Source organism: Vulpes lagopus, chromosome 5 (genome assembly GCF_018345385.1).
Source record: "Vulpes lagopus strain Blue_001 chromosome 5, ASM1834538v1, whole genome shotgun sequence".
NCBI classification, from domain to species: domain Eukaryota; kingdom Metazoa; phylum Chordata; class Mammalia; order Carnivora; family Canidae; genus Vulpes; species Vulpes lagopus.
In genome coordinates this window covers 84,682,352-84,698,987 of record NC_054828.1, presented here as the reverse complement: position 1 = coordinate 84,698,987, position 16,636 = coordinate 84,682,352, and the positions used below count along the sequence as shown (strand labels likewise).

At 40.4% G+C, this 16,636-nt stretch overlaps 1 protein-coding gene across 2 annotated transcripts; it reads left to right on the top strand.

The window, feature by feature from the left end:
• The first annotated feature begins 8,420 nt into the window (after positions 1-8,420).
• TPRKB (TP53RK binding protein) lies at positions 8,421-15,735 on the top strand. 2 transcript variants are annotated; one of them, XM_041755361.1, is made up of 5 exons: positions 8,421-8,578; positions 11,338-11,497; positions 12,999-13,121; positions 14,326-14,502; positions 15,413-15,735. In XM_041755361.1, exons 2-5 carry the CDS (start codon positions 11,357-11,359, stop codon positions 15,497-15,499), a joined length of 528 nt encoding a protein of 175 aa, XP_041611295.1. In that variant the 5' UTR covers positions 8,421-8,578; positions 11,338-11,356; the 3' UTR covers positions 15,500-15,735. The 2 variants fall into 2 exon arrangements, with proteins under 2 accessions (XP_041611295.1, XP_041611296.1); XM_041755362.1 differs by having other exon boundaries at positions 8,426-8,578; positions 11,398-11,497.
• Positions 15,736-16,636: the final 901 nt, after the last annotated feature.

Genomic DNA, 16,636 nt, shown 5'->3' with positions numbered 1-16,636 from the left:
TTTTCTTTTCTTTTCTTTCTTTTCTTCTTTTCTTTTTTCTTTTCTTCTTTCTTTCTCTTTTTCTTTCTCTTTTTCTCTTTCTTTCTTTCTTTCTTTCTTTCTTTCTTTCTTTCTTTCTTTCTTTCTTTCTTTCTTTCTTTCTTTCTTTCTTTCCTCTCTCTCTCTCTCTCTCTCTATCAGGGGGGAAGGGGAGGGAGAGAGGGAGAAAGGGCATCTTAAGCAGACTCCATGCCAAGCTCCAAGCCCTATGGTGGAGCTTGATCTCACAACTCGAAATCATGACCTGAACCAAAATCAAGAGTTGGACATATGACTGAGCCACCCAGGTTCCCGTAATACTAAATATTTTTGCCCTATCTTCTAGTGTTTGTCTCCCATGTTTAAATACTATGTTTATTTTGCCATTCGATGATTTTTCCCATTTGTGATATTACCAACACTGCTGTAACATTTCTCTTCATATGGTTAGGATAGACACAGATCCTTTTTTGTTTGAAATCTCTTCTGGAGCCCTCTAGGTTGCCTCCAGGTTGGGTGCTGTGTTAGTGTGCTAGGGCTGCCTTAAAGCACCAGACTGGGCAGTTTAAACAAGAGAAATTTATGTTCTCTAGAGTTCTGGAGGCTAGACGTCTGAGCTCAAGGTGTCGGCTGGGTTGGTCTCTTCTGTGTTTATAGATGGCCATCTTCTCCCTTTGTCCTTATGTGGTCTTCCATCTGTGACTCTGTCCAGATTTCCTCTTACAAGGACACCAGTTATATTGGATTAGTGCCCACCCTTATGACCTTTATACATATCACCTCTTTCAAGACCCTGTCTCCAGATATAATCCCATTCTGAGGTCCTGGGGGTTAGGGTGACTTTAACATATGAATTTGTCTGGGGTAAGGGGTGGCACAGCTCGGCCCATGACAGGGACCTTAATTGTTCTCTATGCCTGGGGAGTAGCTGTTGCCCTGGGATTTCTCTTCACTGTCACCCTGGTCATTTCTTATATCCCTCGTCTGTTTCCTGGATCTCATAGCTGGCTGCTTTCATGGTATACTTCCCGGGTTGGTGGAGTATATCCTTCCTTAGCTTTCCAAGGTATAAATTTTTCAAGACTTCTGCATTTGTGAAATGGGTATACTTTATTTAATTCCACTGATAACTTGCTAGGTTACAGACTTGTAGGTAGGTACTTTCAAATGCATTTATTCATTGTTTTCCACATTTTGTTGTTGCTCTTGAAACCTTGTGGTATTATGATTCTTTGGCTTTTGTTTGGGACCTGTAATTTTTCTCTCCAAAAAAGCGCTTTAGGATCTTCTTTATCTAAAATGTCTTGAAATTTCATGATATGCTTAAAAGTGTGTTTTTTGTTGTTGTTTTTTTAATTTATATTTCAGGAACCTCTATTAGTTGAATATTGGATTTTAAAAAAGATTTTATTTATTCATGAGAGACACAGAGAGAGAGAAAGAGAGAGAGAGAGGCAAAGACAGGCAGAGGGAGAAGCATGCTCCACGCCGGCAGCCCAATGTGGGACTTGATCCCGGGACTCCAGGACCACGCCCTGGGCCGAAGGCAGGTGCTAAACCGCTGAGCCACCCAGGGACCCATTATTGGATATTTTTTTGAAATGTACTTTTAAGTTGATTATATATTTTTCTCTTGTTTTCCATTTTTAACCCTTTTGGCCTTTCTTTTTTTAAAATCAGGAGAACTTGGGACGCGTAGGTGGCTCAGCAGTTGAGTGTCTGCCTTTGGCTCAGGGCATGATCCCAGAGTCCTGGGATTGAGTCCCACATCAGGCTCCCTGCATGGAGCCTACTTCTGTCTCTGTCTGTGTCTCTGCCTCTCTCTTTCTCCATGTGTCTCATGAGTAAGTAAATACTTAAAAAAAAATAAAATCAGGAGAACGTTCCTTCAATATATTATTTTTTTCAAGTACTTTTTTTTTTTTTAATTTTATTTATTCATGAGAGAGAGAGAGAGGCATAGACACAGAGGAGAAGCCGGCCCCATGCAGGAAGCCTGATGTGGGACTTGATCCCGGGACTCCAGGATTATGCCCTGGGCCGAAGGCAGGTGCCAAACCGCTGAGCCATCCAGGGGTCCCCAACTTTTTTTTTTTTAATGAATGTGTTCTCTTTTTTCTCTCCAAAGTTACCAGTATTTTTAGGTTTCTTCTGTTTCCTGCATCAACTATTTTCCTTTTGTTTGTTTGTTTGTTGATGCCTGTCTCTCTTAGAGGTATTCTTGAAATATCTGGTGATTTTTGCCCATCTTTTATTTTCTTTTTTTTTCCTATCTTTTCATACTTAAGATTGAGGCCCTCAAAACTGATGGAAGCTCTGGTGGTCTCATGGCGATTTGTAATAATGTCAGTCAGTTTGTTTTTTGTTAACTTTCCCCTTGCTGCAGTTTTATTTTTCCCCATTCTGACAGTTGCCATCTTTGATAATTTTATTGCACTCTCTCTCATCTACCATTTGATCTCTCTCTTCATTGTCTTGTGAGTTTTTAATCTGTAAAAATTCCTTTATTGGTAGTTTGGGTAGGAAGTATAGATAGAGATATGAGTTCAGTCCAGCCAGTGGAATGAGTCTCTGGTGCCAATAAAGTTGGGTTTGGGATTTATCCTGAGTCTGACATGCTTGACGATTACATGTTGTGTCCCAGAAGTGAAGGCCATCGAGTGTCCTCACTGATGATTTGATCTTGCAGTATCAGCCACAAACACTCCCACTGTGGAGGGAGGCCCTATGTAGGAACCTGTATGAACCACCTTTCTTTTTCTTTTTCTTTTTTTTAAAGATTTTATTTATTTATTCATGAGAGACACACACATAGAGATACAGAGACACAGGCAGAGGAAGAAGCAGGCTCCATGCAGGGAGCCTGACGTGGGACTCGATCCTGGGTCTCCAGGATCACACCCTGGACTGAAAGTGGCGCTAAACTGCTGAGCCACCCGGGCTACCCATGAACTACCTTTCTAATGGAATTCTAACAACTACCCCAGAATTATGTCCTGACTTAGAAATTTCGGATGGCTTCTGGCCTTCAGACCCCACTTCCAACTCCTTGTCAGGCCTTCTGTGATCTGACTCCGAGCTGACTTTTCAAAGCCTCTGCTATACTTTATTCCATTCTACAGTGTGCAGGCCATTCCTGGAGTACCTTGTGTCACATTTATGCCACCATGTCTTTGTCTTCCAGCTTGTTCCCTTGGCTCTGATGGTGCTGCAGTCTCTGAACAAATCACTCCTATTCTGGAAGCCCATCTCAGTAAAGCCTTCTCTCCCAGCTCTACCCCCTAATGAATCATTCCTTTTCCTACAGGGTACCTTGTGTCACTACTTAGCATTTATTTCATCTATATCTCCTTTTACACGAAACACAGATTCCAAGCACAGTCACTGATTCCCTCAACGCCCTCTTCCTTACAAAGGTGCCATCTGCCACCTAGCCCATATTCCCATTTTCAGCCTTGCCCAGCAAACCTTACTGCATTCCCCAAGCTGACTGAAGCCCAAGTTATATTCTTTTTAAGATTTTATTTATTCATTTATGATAGAAATAGAGAGGCAGAGACACAGGCAGAGGGAGAAACAGGCTCCATGCCGGGAGCCCAACGTGGGACTTGATCCCAGGACTCCAGGATCGCCCCCTGTGCCAAAGGCAGGCGCCAAACCCCTGAGCCACCCAGGGATCCCCTAAAGCCCAAGTTAAACTCTGGGCCTGCGAGGCCCTTACAGCCTCCATGCCAAGCCCTCTCTCCTCTGTCATTTCTCCACTTGAGAGAGGAGAGCTGTAGGGCCGGTCACAGGTCTCAGGCTTTTTTCTTTTCTTTTTTTTTTTTTAAGATTTTATTTATTCGTGAGAGACACAGAGAGAGAGAGAGAGGCAGAGACACAGGCAGAGGGAGAAGTAGGCGCCATGCAGGGAGCCCAACGTGGAACTTGATCCTGGGTCTCCAGGGTCATGCCCTGGGCCGAAGGCAGCACTAAACCACTGAGCCACCAGGGCTGCCCAGGATCAGGCTTTCTGAGCTGCCAATGAAGGGATGATCAGCAGTATGGAGGAGCCAGCTCCCACTGTGGGGAGCCTTGATTAATGGAACACAGAGGCCAGGGGGGAGCCTGGCAGGCAAATTCCCCCTTCCTTGCAATCCCTTCTGTGGGGTTTGTCAGGGAAGGTTTTTCCTTTCAAGGTTTCCGGAGAAAGTTTAGCCCACTGAACAAACATGTCCCAAACAACCCATGTGTCTTCCTGGCTCATTGTGGAGCCTGCCTATGAGGTAATCCATTACCTCACATTGCTTTGTAGCTTTCCTTGCTTTCCTTCCCTTTATTCTTCACCCGTCTCCCTGCACATATCCCAAATAAAACATCAGCACTTTAATCCTTGTCTCAGGCTCTGCTTTCCGGAGGACCTAGGTAAGATACTCAAGCATCTGTTAATAAATTTGGCAGTCATGGTTTAATTTTTATTTTTAAGATTTTATTTATTCATGAGAGACACAGAGAGAGAGACCAAGACACCGGCAGAGAGAGAAGCAGGTTCCCTGAGGGGAGCCTGATGCAGGACTTGATCCCAGGACTCTGGGATCACGACCTGAGCCAAAAGACGCTCAACCACTGAGCCACCTAGTTCCCCCAGCAGTCCTAGGTTTTAATTGTTCAATCATGTATACAAGAGTGGGAAATACCAGAGCTCTTCCACTGACTTGACATTGAGATCCTACAAATACTTATACCTTTAGGAATACAGAAATGTCAATTATATTCAAGTTCACAATTTATCAAGAAGTATAGGCTATAGACTTGTAGGTAGGCATTTATTCTGGGGGTTATCTTCACATGACTTGGAAACAGTTTGAGTTTTGGTGTTGTCCCTGACCCAATTGTTCAGATAATACTTCCAAAGTTAGACTCACTTTTCAGATAGTAACAGTTATGCATATTTTTGCAAGTTTATAATATTTATGCAAGTATGGAATATTGCAGAGTAGAACAAGTTTGCTAAAATTTCTCATTTAACACTTTACCAAATCAAATCTTTTGAACTAATTTTATCTCTTCCTCTGCAACTCTTTACCTCTGAGATGACTTTTTAAGAACAGTAAAAATCATCCTTTTTTAGTGTACAGTTCTGTGAGTTTTGACAAATGCAGTTTTGTAACTACTACAACTGAGAACCTTGCCATCACCCCCCAAAACTTCCCTCGTGTCATTTTGTAACTAACTGCTCCTATTACCCTCAGACCCTGGCAGCCACTGATTGGTTTTGGTCTATATTATTGCCTTTTATAGAATGTCATGTGTGTTTACAGTATACAGTATATATAGCCTTTACAGTTTACAGTATACAGTATATATAGCCTTTACAGTTTACAGTTATACAGTATATATAGCCTTTTAGATGTGACTTCTTTCATTTGGCATATGCTTTTGAGATCCATCTATGTCACTGAGGGGGATCCATAGTCAATTCTCTTTTTGATGCTGAGTTAGTATTCTATTGTATGGATGTACCACAATTTGTTTATCCATCTACAGGTTGATAGAATTCCACTTTTTGACTTTTGAACAAAGTTGCTATTAACATTTGTATACAGGTTTTCATGTGAACATGTGTGTTTATTTGCCTTGGAGTGAGACTGCTATGAGGTGTAATTTTATAAGAAACTGCCAAGTTTTTCCAAAATGGCTGTACTATTTGACATCCCCATCAGTTGGGTTATAGGAGTTCCAGTCACTCACATCCTTACTTGCACTTAGTATTGTCAATTTTTTAATTGTACCTATTTAAATACAGATAAATTACTATCTTGTGATTTTTAAAAGTCTGAGGTGAGGGGCCTCCTCAGGGCTCAGGCAGTTAAGATCTGACTTGATTTTTGGATCAGGTCATGATTTCAGGGTCATGAGATCGAGCCCTGTGTGTTAAGCTCAATGCTGGGCATGGAGCCTGCTTAAGATTCTCTCTCCCTCTCCTACCCCTCCCCACCTCCATCTCCAAAAAAATAAATAAATAGAAGTTTGAGATAATTATAATTGACATGATACACTGTGTTTTTTTTATTATTTTTAAAAAAGATTTATTTATTCATTCATTCATTCATTCATTCATGATAGACAGAGAGAGAGAGGCAGGGACACAGGCAGAGGGAGGATCAGGCTCCACACCGGGAGCCCGACACGAGACTTGATCCCGGGACTCCAGGACTGCGCCCTGGGCCAAAGGCAGGCGCCAAACCACTGAGCCACCCAGGGATCCCCTAGACTGTGTTTTTAAATATACAGTTTGATACTTGACATGTATATAATCATGAAGCCACTGCCACAATTAAGACAGAACATATCTATTACCCCCAAAGTTTCCTTGTGTTGTTTTGTAATTCCCTTTTCCACCTGAGGCCCCCTACCTAAGCAATCACTGATCTGCTTTATATAAGCAGAATCATAAAATATGTACTGTCAGGATGATTATTTTGAGATTCATCCATGTTACTGTATGCCACAATAGTTGGTTCCTTTTATTGCCAACTTGTAGTCCATTGTATGTATATACAATTTGTATATCCATTCACTTGATGAACATTTCAGTTGTTTCCAGCTTTGGGGGGTTACAAATAAGCTGCTAAAAACTGAGCCACTTTAAAAAAAAAAAGTCTATTTTTAATCAACTTTATTGATGCATAATTTATAGTCTATAAAATATACTTTTAAAGTGCATAGTTAAAGTGCATGAATTTTGACAAAGTCACACTCCTTTTGTAATTAATACCACATCAAGATCTAGAACGCTGGCTTCATGACAAAGATTTGCTTGGGGTCCTTTCCAGTACTTGTCTCCCACTCCATTTCCAACAACCACTCTTTTGCTTTCCAGTCCCTCTAAAATAAAATTTTAATTCCTAGAGTTTTGTAGAAAAGGGATCATACAGTAATATATTAAATTCTAGTTCTTGCACTTTTTTTTTGCTATGTTTTTAGATTCATTCATGTTGCAAATGCAGTTGCAAGTATCAATAACATTACTTTTTGTTACTGAGTAGTATTTCCTTGTATGAATTTACTACAATTTGTTTATCCATTGACTGTTGTTGGGCATTGGTTGTTTCCCATTTTTTTCTATTAAGAGAAAGGTTGCTGTGAACATTCACGAACAGGCTTTTGTGCATGTTTTCATTTCTCCTGGATAAATGCCAAGGAATGAAATTGCTGAGTAAATACACGTTTGATTTTTAAAGAAATTGCTACACTTTTCTATAGTTATACTATTTTTAATAATTCAGGCCAGCAATACCAGTTGTGTTTGACAACACTTATACTACTAGTTTTTAAAAGTTTAGTTATGTGGGTGTGTAGTTAGCAGCTCATTGCGTTTTAAATTTGCACTTATGCTATGATGTCAAACATCTCGTGTTTATTGGCTTGATTCATCTATCTTTTGTAAAGTGTTCAAATGTGACACCCATTTTTTTGATACCCATTCTTAATTAGATTGTTTTTACTGAGTTACAGGCATTCATTTTTTTTTGCTTTTATTTTTTTATTTTTTTAATAATAAATTTGTTTTTTATTGGTGTTCAATTTGCCAACATACAGAACAGGCATTCTTTATATAGTGTGGATGGATACCAGTCTTTGGTCAGAGTATCTTTTTCACTTATATATTCCTACTGTGTTCGAGCCCACGGTTCTCTTTGCTATCCCTTGAATAGGCGAAGGCCTTGGGTGTCTCAGAGCCTGTGAACTCTTTGCTGCCTTCAAGGCTGTTCTCCCAGATACACAGCTTGCTTCCAGACCTCCTCCAGTTACTGTTCTAAGGGCCCTTTCAGGTGAGATCTTAACCATCCTATTTGAAATAGTAATCCCCAGGGCCAGGCATTCCTCCCTTTCCTTGTTTTTCTCCATACCACATATTCACCCAACAACTTATATTTGTTATTTACATGTGTAAATTACCTGTTTTCCCGTGTAAAGAAAAATATTGACCAGGATGAGCCCCGGCCATAACATGGAAAATAATTCTTTCCAGCCTATTTAGGGGATTACGTCCTCTCCTGGAGGCTGATACACTTAGGGATGACGGATTTCTGAGCCTGCTAGATGCAGGGCGAGACTGCTTTCATCAGCGTCCTGTCCCCTATCTCTTGAGTACTGGAGGCAAATCGCGGTCCAGTCGAGGAGGTCGTCCCCAAATGACCGCACCGAGTGCAAGAAGGGAACCAGTCCCGCCGGCCCCGAAGAGGACCGTAGCGAGACGTCATCCGGGCCAACGCTGCTCTTTGCCTAGGAGGAAACCGACGTGGGAGACAAGGAGACCTCAGCGTCCAGTCTCGGCACCTAATCGTCCCCGTCGCCGGAAGTGAAGGACGGGCCCCGGCTTCCGGAAAGCGAGAGCTGTTTCCGAGGGGAAGGTCTTCCGGACGGACCCGGGGCGCGCGCGCTGTGGGTCCCGGCGGGCCCGGCCGGAGGGGCTAGGGGCGGGGACGCCGCTCGGCGGGGACGGCCGCCCCCCTCGCTGACGTCCCGAAGGGACCGAGGAGCGCTACTAAGAGGGACCTGGGCCCGGGGCACGCAGGTAAACGGACTCTTCGCGGCGGGCTGAAGGGAAAGAGGAAGAAGTCGGAGTTCTGCCTGTCGGAGGGCAGAGCCTTGAAACTGGGGAGGCCGCGGCGCGGGCGCGGGACGCATGCGCCTGCGAGCGGAGGAGGGAGAGGCTCCCCCGACGGAGGGTCTGAGGGCTTTAGAACTCGAGCGGCGGAAGGACCCGCTGTGGTTTCTGTGGAGAGAGAGGCTCGCTGCTCCTGCCGCGGGCGCGTGGGCCGGGGGGCGCCCCGCTGTGGGAGAGCGCGGCTGCCGCCCGGCTGGACGCGCTGGGTATCGGCGGGAAGCGGGCGGGGCGGGTACCTAAGAGGTCGAGTCGTCGGCGCTCTGGGTTAGCTGTTGGGGTGGGTGGAGCGACAGGCAGGTGCCCAGCGGTGATTCCGAGTTATATTTTGACTTTTGCTAGGGGTCCTTTCTTCCTTAGTGTAAACCCATAAACGGCGAAGAGGTGTTTTCCGTGATTATACGTATTCCTATATTGTGTGGTCACTGTAGAAAATTCAGAAGCCATAGTTTTTCCCCACATTTTTTATTAAGAAGATAAAAATTACTAATAATCCTACCACCCGAGATGGCCATAATTTGGTCTGTTTCATGTTTTTGATTTCCGTGTGCATCTTTTTTTGTGTAATTGGGAATATATTCGTTTTATGTTTCGGGATCTTCTTTTTTTTTTTTTTTTTTTTTTTCCCTGCTGGACATGACCATGCCAATAAAGATTGAATTACCGTGTGCCAGGACATTATTCACATATACTGTTTTTTTCCTAATAAAAAGTCATGTAATTCTCCCAAGTCAGAGATAACTCTTTGGTGTAGTTTCCTTTCAGTAATTTTTATACACTTTTTGGAGAAGCCCACTATTTATGCTACATTTTATGTTTTGTTTTTCACTCAGATGTTTTTACTCAATGTCCTTTAAAAAAAAAAGATTTATTTATTCATTCATTCATTCATTCATTCATGAGAGACACAAGCAGAGGGAGAAGCAGGCTCCCCCGCCAGGAGCGGATGCAGGACCCGATCCTGGGATCAGGGACCTGAGCGGAAGGCAGGCGCCCAACCGCTGAGCCACCCAGGCGTCCCTACTCCATGTTCTTTATTGCTGTTTTCACACATCCTTAACTGCTCTTCAAGACCAGCTTTTTTTTTTTTTTTAAGATTTATTTATTTATTTATTTATTTATTTATTTATTTATTCATTTCATTCATTCATTCATTCATTCATGAGAGACACAGACACAGACAGAGGGAGAAGCAGGCCCCATGCAGGGAGCCTGACATGGGACTCCATCCCGGTTCTCCAGGATCACACCCTGGACTGAAGGCAGCGCTAAACCGCTGAGCCACCTGGGCTGCTCTCAAGATCAGTTTTTAATGGTTGTCTAGTCACGACAAATCCCGTTATTAGCTAGGTAGTTTTTGTTTTGTTTTGTTTTTTGTTTTTAAGATTTTATTTATTTATTCATGAGAGACACAAAGAAAGAGGGATCCCTGGGTGGCGCCGCGGTTTAGTGCCTGCCTTTGGCCCAGGGCGCGATCCTGGAGACCCGGAATCGAATCCCACGTCAGGCTCCCGGTGCATGGAGCCTGCCTCTCCCTCTGCCTGTGTCTCTGCCTCTCTCTCTCTCTGTGACTATCATAATTAAAAAATAAATAAATAAATAAAAGTCTTGACCTGCATTGTTCAAGAACATGTTGTTCAAAGGTCAACTGTATAAGTATATATTATAAATAAAGTTTTATAAAAAAAAAAAGAAAAGAAAGAGAGGCAGAGACGCAAGCAGAGGGAGAAGCAGGCTCCATGCAGGGAGCCTGACATGGGTCTCAGTCCGGGGTTTCCAGGATCACGCCCTGGGCCAAAGGTGGGGCTGAGCTGCTGAGCCACCTGGGCTGCCCAGCTAGGTAGTTTGTTTTCAATTTTTTGCTATTAAGATGATGAGAAGGACATCTAATTACATAAATTTTCAGGTTTTTAAATTATTCCTGGAAAACAGTCCTAGAAATGGAGCCTACCAAGTAAAAGGATAAAATAAATTTATCATTATAAATCCTCACCAAAATATCTAAGACTGAAATTGTTTTAAAAGTCAGATTTTTGCAATACTTAGTTTTTCAAGAGTATGGTTGTCTTTCTAGTTAGTCAAGTTCTTGTCATCTGTTTCTTTAGGTCTTTGTCCTTATTAATCTAAGAAAGGGCTAGTACTGATTTTTTAGTAATTATACCCTCTCTGCTTAAATGTCATGTGTAAAATGAGTATCTTTGAATCAAGTGTCATCCTTTCTTCAATAAAATCATTTTCTTAATATTTGTGTCTAGGTTCTGCTTAAAATATACATAAAATGGTAAGACCAGAAAGCTAAAAAGGCTAAGCTGGAGTGAGGTTTCATTAATACCATAAGTAACCTATGTTCTAAAAAATTCCTGCCTACTTGTCTGTTAGAGAAGTTGCCCCTCAGCCATGCATCAGATCCTGTCTGTACAAGCAGGAGATCTGTACAGCCTTGATTCTTTCTGAGGAATGGAAAAGGAAGCTAGAAACAACTCAGCGGGGTAGGAAGACAACATCTCATGAGGATGCCAGATATGCTTTGGGGATGGATTCTTCTAGTTTAATAGTTTTGTCATTATTAAAATAATTTTTATTTGTTAGCAAGGATATTTTATAGAGAATTATAATGTTAACTTTTAAACAAATGAAGTCTTTTGGTCTTTTTGGTTTTACGCGAATAGAATCCTGCCTGTCTATGAAATGCAGTTAACACATCAGCTGGACCTATTTCCTGAATGCAGGGTGACCCTTCTATTATTTAAAGATGTAAAAAATGCTGGAGATTTGAGAAAAAAGGCCATGGAAGGTGCTATTGATGGTTCATTAATAAACCCTAAGGTGGTAAGTACAAGTGAGAATAGAGGAACTATAATGAGGCATTTAAGAATATGTTAATTTTTCATGATGTTATAGGTTAGCCTAAAATTGTCATCTTTGGGTAAAGTCTCTTGTCCAAGTTGTGGAGTCAGACTAGGCCAGCCTTGAATTTAACATTCAGTAGAAGCCAAAGTGCCAGGACCTTCCTGGAGATATGAAAGGTTGTGGTCTGGCTCTGGTGTAACAACAATGCCTGGATCTTCATCTTCTCATCTGAACTAGAAAAATTTCTGGACAGGATTCAAAGGGGCACCTGCACTCCAATGTTTATAGCAGCAGTCAAAATGTGGAAAGAGATGAGATGTCCATACACAGATAAGGGAGATGTGGTATATACACAGTGGAATATTACTCAGCCATCAAAAAGAATGAAATCTTTCTTGCCATTTGTAGCAATGTGGGTGGAACTAGAGGGTATTATGTTAAGTGAAACAATTCTGTCAAAGACAAATACCATATGATTTCATTCATACATGTAATTTAAAAAACAAAGCATGAACATAGGGGAAGGGAAGGAAAAATAAAATAGGATGAACAACAACAACAAAAAAATAGGATGAACATAGGGAGCCAAACCATAAGAGATGCTGAACTCTAGGAAACAAACTGAAGGTTGCTGGAGGGAGGTGGGTAGGGAATGGGCTAGATGGGTGCTGGGCATTAAGGAGGGCACTTGATGTAATGAGCACTGGGTGTTATATGCAACTGATGAATCACTAAATTCTACCCCTGAAACTAATAATGCAGTATATGTAAACAAAATTGAATTTTAAAAGTAAATAAAAAATTTAAAAAGATGTTAGTTTAAAAAAGAAAAAAGAAAAAAAAAGATCTCTTCACAAGAGACATGCATTGTGGTTAGGAGCACACACTGGGGAACCATGGCAGCAGGATTTAATCCCAGCTCTGCTACTTAGGACTTTGAACAAGTGATGGCTGACCTTTAGAGAATGCTTATTACTCTGTTCCTGCCATTGTTCTAAGTGCCTTCTCTATACCAACTCATTCAATTTTCACAACAACCCTGTGAAGTAACTACTATGACTATCTGCATCTAACAGATGAAATTAAGCAATTTGCCCAAGTCCCCTTGGTGATAAATGACAGAGCTAGGATTTAAGCCCATACAGTCTTTGCTTTGGTTTCCTCATCTACTGCACATGGATAATAATACTGATTTCATAGGATAGTTTTAAGAATTAAAATAATACACGTAAAATATTTAGAATATGGCTTTTTCCATGATATTAGTCCTCAATAAATGTTATTTAAAACTTTTTTTACTATTTGTCTTGCAGCTTTAAAATTCTATGATTTTTCTGAACACCCAGTAATTTTGAAAACATAGTCCATAGAAATTGTGATGACTAAAACAGGCTGACATTGGAGTTACCAAAAGATAAGACATGTATCTCCAGGATGCTTCAGATTCTCCATGTGTAATTCTTTTTGTTCTCTTTGGTAGATTGTCGATCCATTTCAGATACTTGTTGCAGCAAACAAAGCAGTTCATCTCTACAAACTAGGAAAAATGAAGACAAGAACTCTATCAACTGAAATTATTTTCAACCTTTCCCCAAATAACAATGTAATTAATATGTATTTCATTTTATTTCTGTTAACTTTGTCATGATAATGGGTGTTCCCTAGTGTTGCGTTGGAGGCTTAACTCCTTTAAGCCTTTTGTTGGTAACAAACCAAAATAATCGTTAAGAGAGTTCTGGACAGAGTTGAGATTTAGCACTGCCTCCTGCTAGATGAATAAGCTTTGCAGTCTTCTCACATTTGAGTAAACAAAAGCTTAGCTACATTAAATGAGGATAGTTTTATCTGTCTTTCTTACCATATAATAGGGTCAGGAAGATCCCTCTAAATAATACAGACATTTAAATGGTAAAACAGTAAGCATGGATATTTGTGTGTTATCGTGCACATCTTTTACTCTCTCTATAAACTTCTTGAGGATAGAATCCATGTCTTTTCCATAGCCAGAAGCTTGCCAGTTACCTGGAACAGCCCTTACCATGTCACTCACATACCTGGAGCACAGAGTTCAAGGGTTGAGATACTGATAGTAACCAGTTACTGAGCTGAAGACAGCCCATCTATGGCACATAAAAAATACCTGAAGTTTTGCTGATGAAACTTTAGTATTACTGCTACTATTAACACAACCAGATTCTAATATCATCAATTGAATAAACATCAGTTGGACTTGTTCCTCTTTTGGCTACAGTTCCAGGGAGAAACAAATACGCTCCTGAGGAAGGCCAGGAAACAAGACAGAAATCCAAATGCTCTAAGATAAATAGTATAGTGGGAATAATCATTCAAACCTAGGGAAACAACAAAGAAGCAACCCATGTAAGAGGGTGCAGCGAGGAGTGCCGTGTGCACTGGACAGCGAAGGATGAGGGGACTCCTCCTGGCAGAGGACAAAGTTTGAGAACAAGAAAAAAAGTATGAAAGGATGGGACCCCCCCACACACGGTCCAGGCTGGCTAGAAGGTAGGCATGCATGACTGGAGGGTCACCAGGGACTAGAGGGAGTGCGTGTTTGTGTGCCATGCCAAGAAGTGGGCTTGACTGCGTAGGAGGGAGGTGCAGCTGTGAGCAGAGTGGTCTAGAGGCAGAGCTGGCAGCTGGTGGAAGAGCTGTTGAACAGAAACACTGTAGGTGGAGAGAACCATTAGGATATGTAGAATAAGAACCTGACCAGAGAGGGAGGAGGCCGATGGGGAGATATCTCAGACACAGAAACTACTGATTTTTTGTCTTTTTTTTTCCCTTAGATTTCAGAAGCTTTAAAAAAATTTGGTATCTCAGCAAAAGACACTTCAGTTCTAATTGTTTACATTGAAGAGGGAGAAAAACAGATAAATCAAGAAGACCTAATATCTCAGGTAGAAGGTCATCAAGTTTCTCTGAAAAACCTTCCTGACATAACAAATATTACAGAAGTCAAAAAGGTTTGTAAATCTATTTTTAGAAAAAGTGTGCTAGATGAATAATACTGATTCTGTTTGCTTACTGATCACCAGTGCTTTTTTTTTTTAACTTTTAAGAAAGGTTAATATAATTAAGAATTACTTGAAAAATAATTATAGAAGCTAAGAATTAGGAGATGGAGGTTTATTTAAAATATAGTTAGAAATTTAGTTGATAAGGGGCACCTGGGTGGCTCAACTGAGCGTTTGCCTTCGGCTTAGGTCATAATCCCAGGGTCCTGGGATCTAGCCCCACATCTGGCTCCCTGCTCAGTGAGGAGTCTGCTTTTCCCTCTCCTTCTGCTTTTCCCCCTGCTTGTACTCTCTCACTTGCTCTCTCTCAAATAAAATCCTAAAATAAAATCCTAAAAAAAAAAAAAAAAGTTGATGAAAGCATTCTCTAAGGATAAATGCATTCTGTATTTTACACTCCAAATGCACTGTATAGGCTTGATCTTTAATGTCTAGATGTACACTTTTAAAATTGGTACAATTTGGTTTCTGTGTTTAGAGGGTTATAACCATAACTGCAATTTAAAGGGAACTTTTGACATAAATGATGAATTGCCATCTACTTTGGCATATTTTAATCATGTTCGTGACTTGTGATTTCATACCATTATCCCAGTAGTTAAATAAAAAATAATTTAACTCATACATGTTTGTATAATGAAAATGAGTAGTACATGAATATATTAATATGCTAATATATTATGTATAATTAATATATTAATATATAATTAATATATCATGTGATTATTATATACTTTTATATAATATATTCTATATATTATGTATTATATGATATATAATTATAATATATAATTAATATATATTAATATATAATGTATAATGCTAATATATTAATATGATTTGTCTTCTATTTTTACAGATATATAAACTATCTTCACAAGAAGAAAGTATTGGAACGTTATTGGATGGCATCATTTGTAGAATGTCAACAAAAGATGTTTTGTGAAATGACAGAAATATTAGATATTGTCAGCATTTCTTTTTAAAAAGTGGAGTTTTCTTTCTTGATTATAAAATGTATATATGTTCAATCGTAGAAAACACAATGGTACAACAAAGGGAAAAAAAGCCACGCCTAATCTTCTCTCTTAATATTTTAAAAGATAGCCACTGTTGCTATTATGTGTTCTCGTCTTCCGATCTGTTTCTATTCAAATATATTTCATCTTTATAAAATTGGAATAATTGGGTGTTTCCTAGGTTCTTGCCTCAGTGATTTTATATTCATCAGCTCATATCCCTGCCCTTACTTCTGGCTGTTCCAGCAATTCCCTTCTAAGCCTCCCAGTTCCAAGGGTTTTACATACAAGAATTTATTTGTCATAACCTTATGAGGTAAATACTAGTATTACCACTGTTTTACACACAAGGCAACTAAAAAATTACACAAATAAGTAACTTGCTCAGGGTCATACAGCTAATACAAAGCCATGTTTTAGAAATGGTTTGGGTTTTCTTTTCCTACTTTATCTTCTATTTTGATTGCAGCAGTTAAGACAGCCTTGGTCAGGGGTCAGCAAACTTTTCTATGAAGGGCCAGATAGTAAATATTTCCGGCTTTCCAGGCCATAAGCTCACCTCTTGCTGTCATAGTGCAGAGGCATCCACAAGTCATAAATGATGCGTATACCTGTGTTTCGGTGAAATTCAATTGACAGAAAGAAGTAGTGGGCAGGATTTGACCTGAGGTCCATACTTTGTGGACTTCTGGGTTAGGTTAGTCTTCAATTAAAGTCCCTAAGGCTCACTGGTTTCACAGGACAAAAGTTTGTGTCATGCATAGTCTGCATAGCCCGCATGAAGCAGTAAACACACAGGGCAGTGACTCAAGAACTTTATCTCCAAAGCTAGTCACGTGGTCCTGCCAACCTCACAAAGGACAGAAGTGTGATCCTGCCACGTGCCAGAAAGCATGGAGGTGGAAATACTTAGTGATTTCTATCATGATCATAAATAATAAAGCACATAAGTACATTTCTTGCAGGTAGTGTGCTTAACATTTTATACACATTACCTCATTTAGTCCTTACTACAATCCCAAGAGATTTTTACTAGCAAGGAACTAGATCTAGTCTCTGAAGTC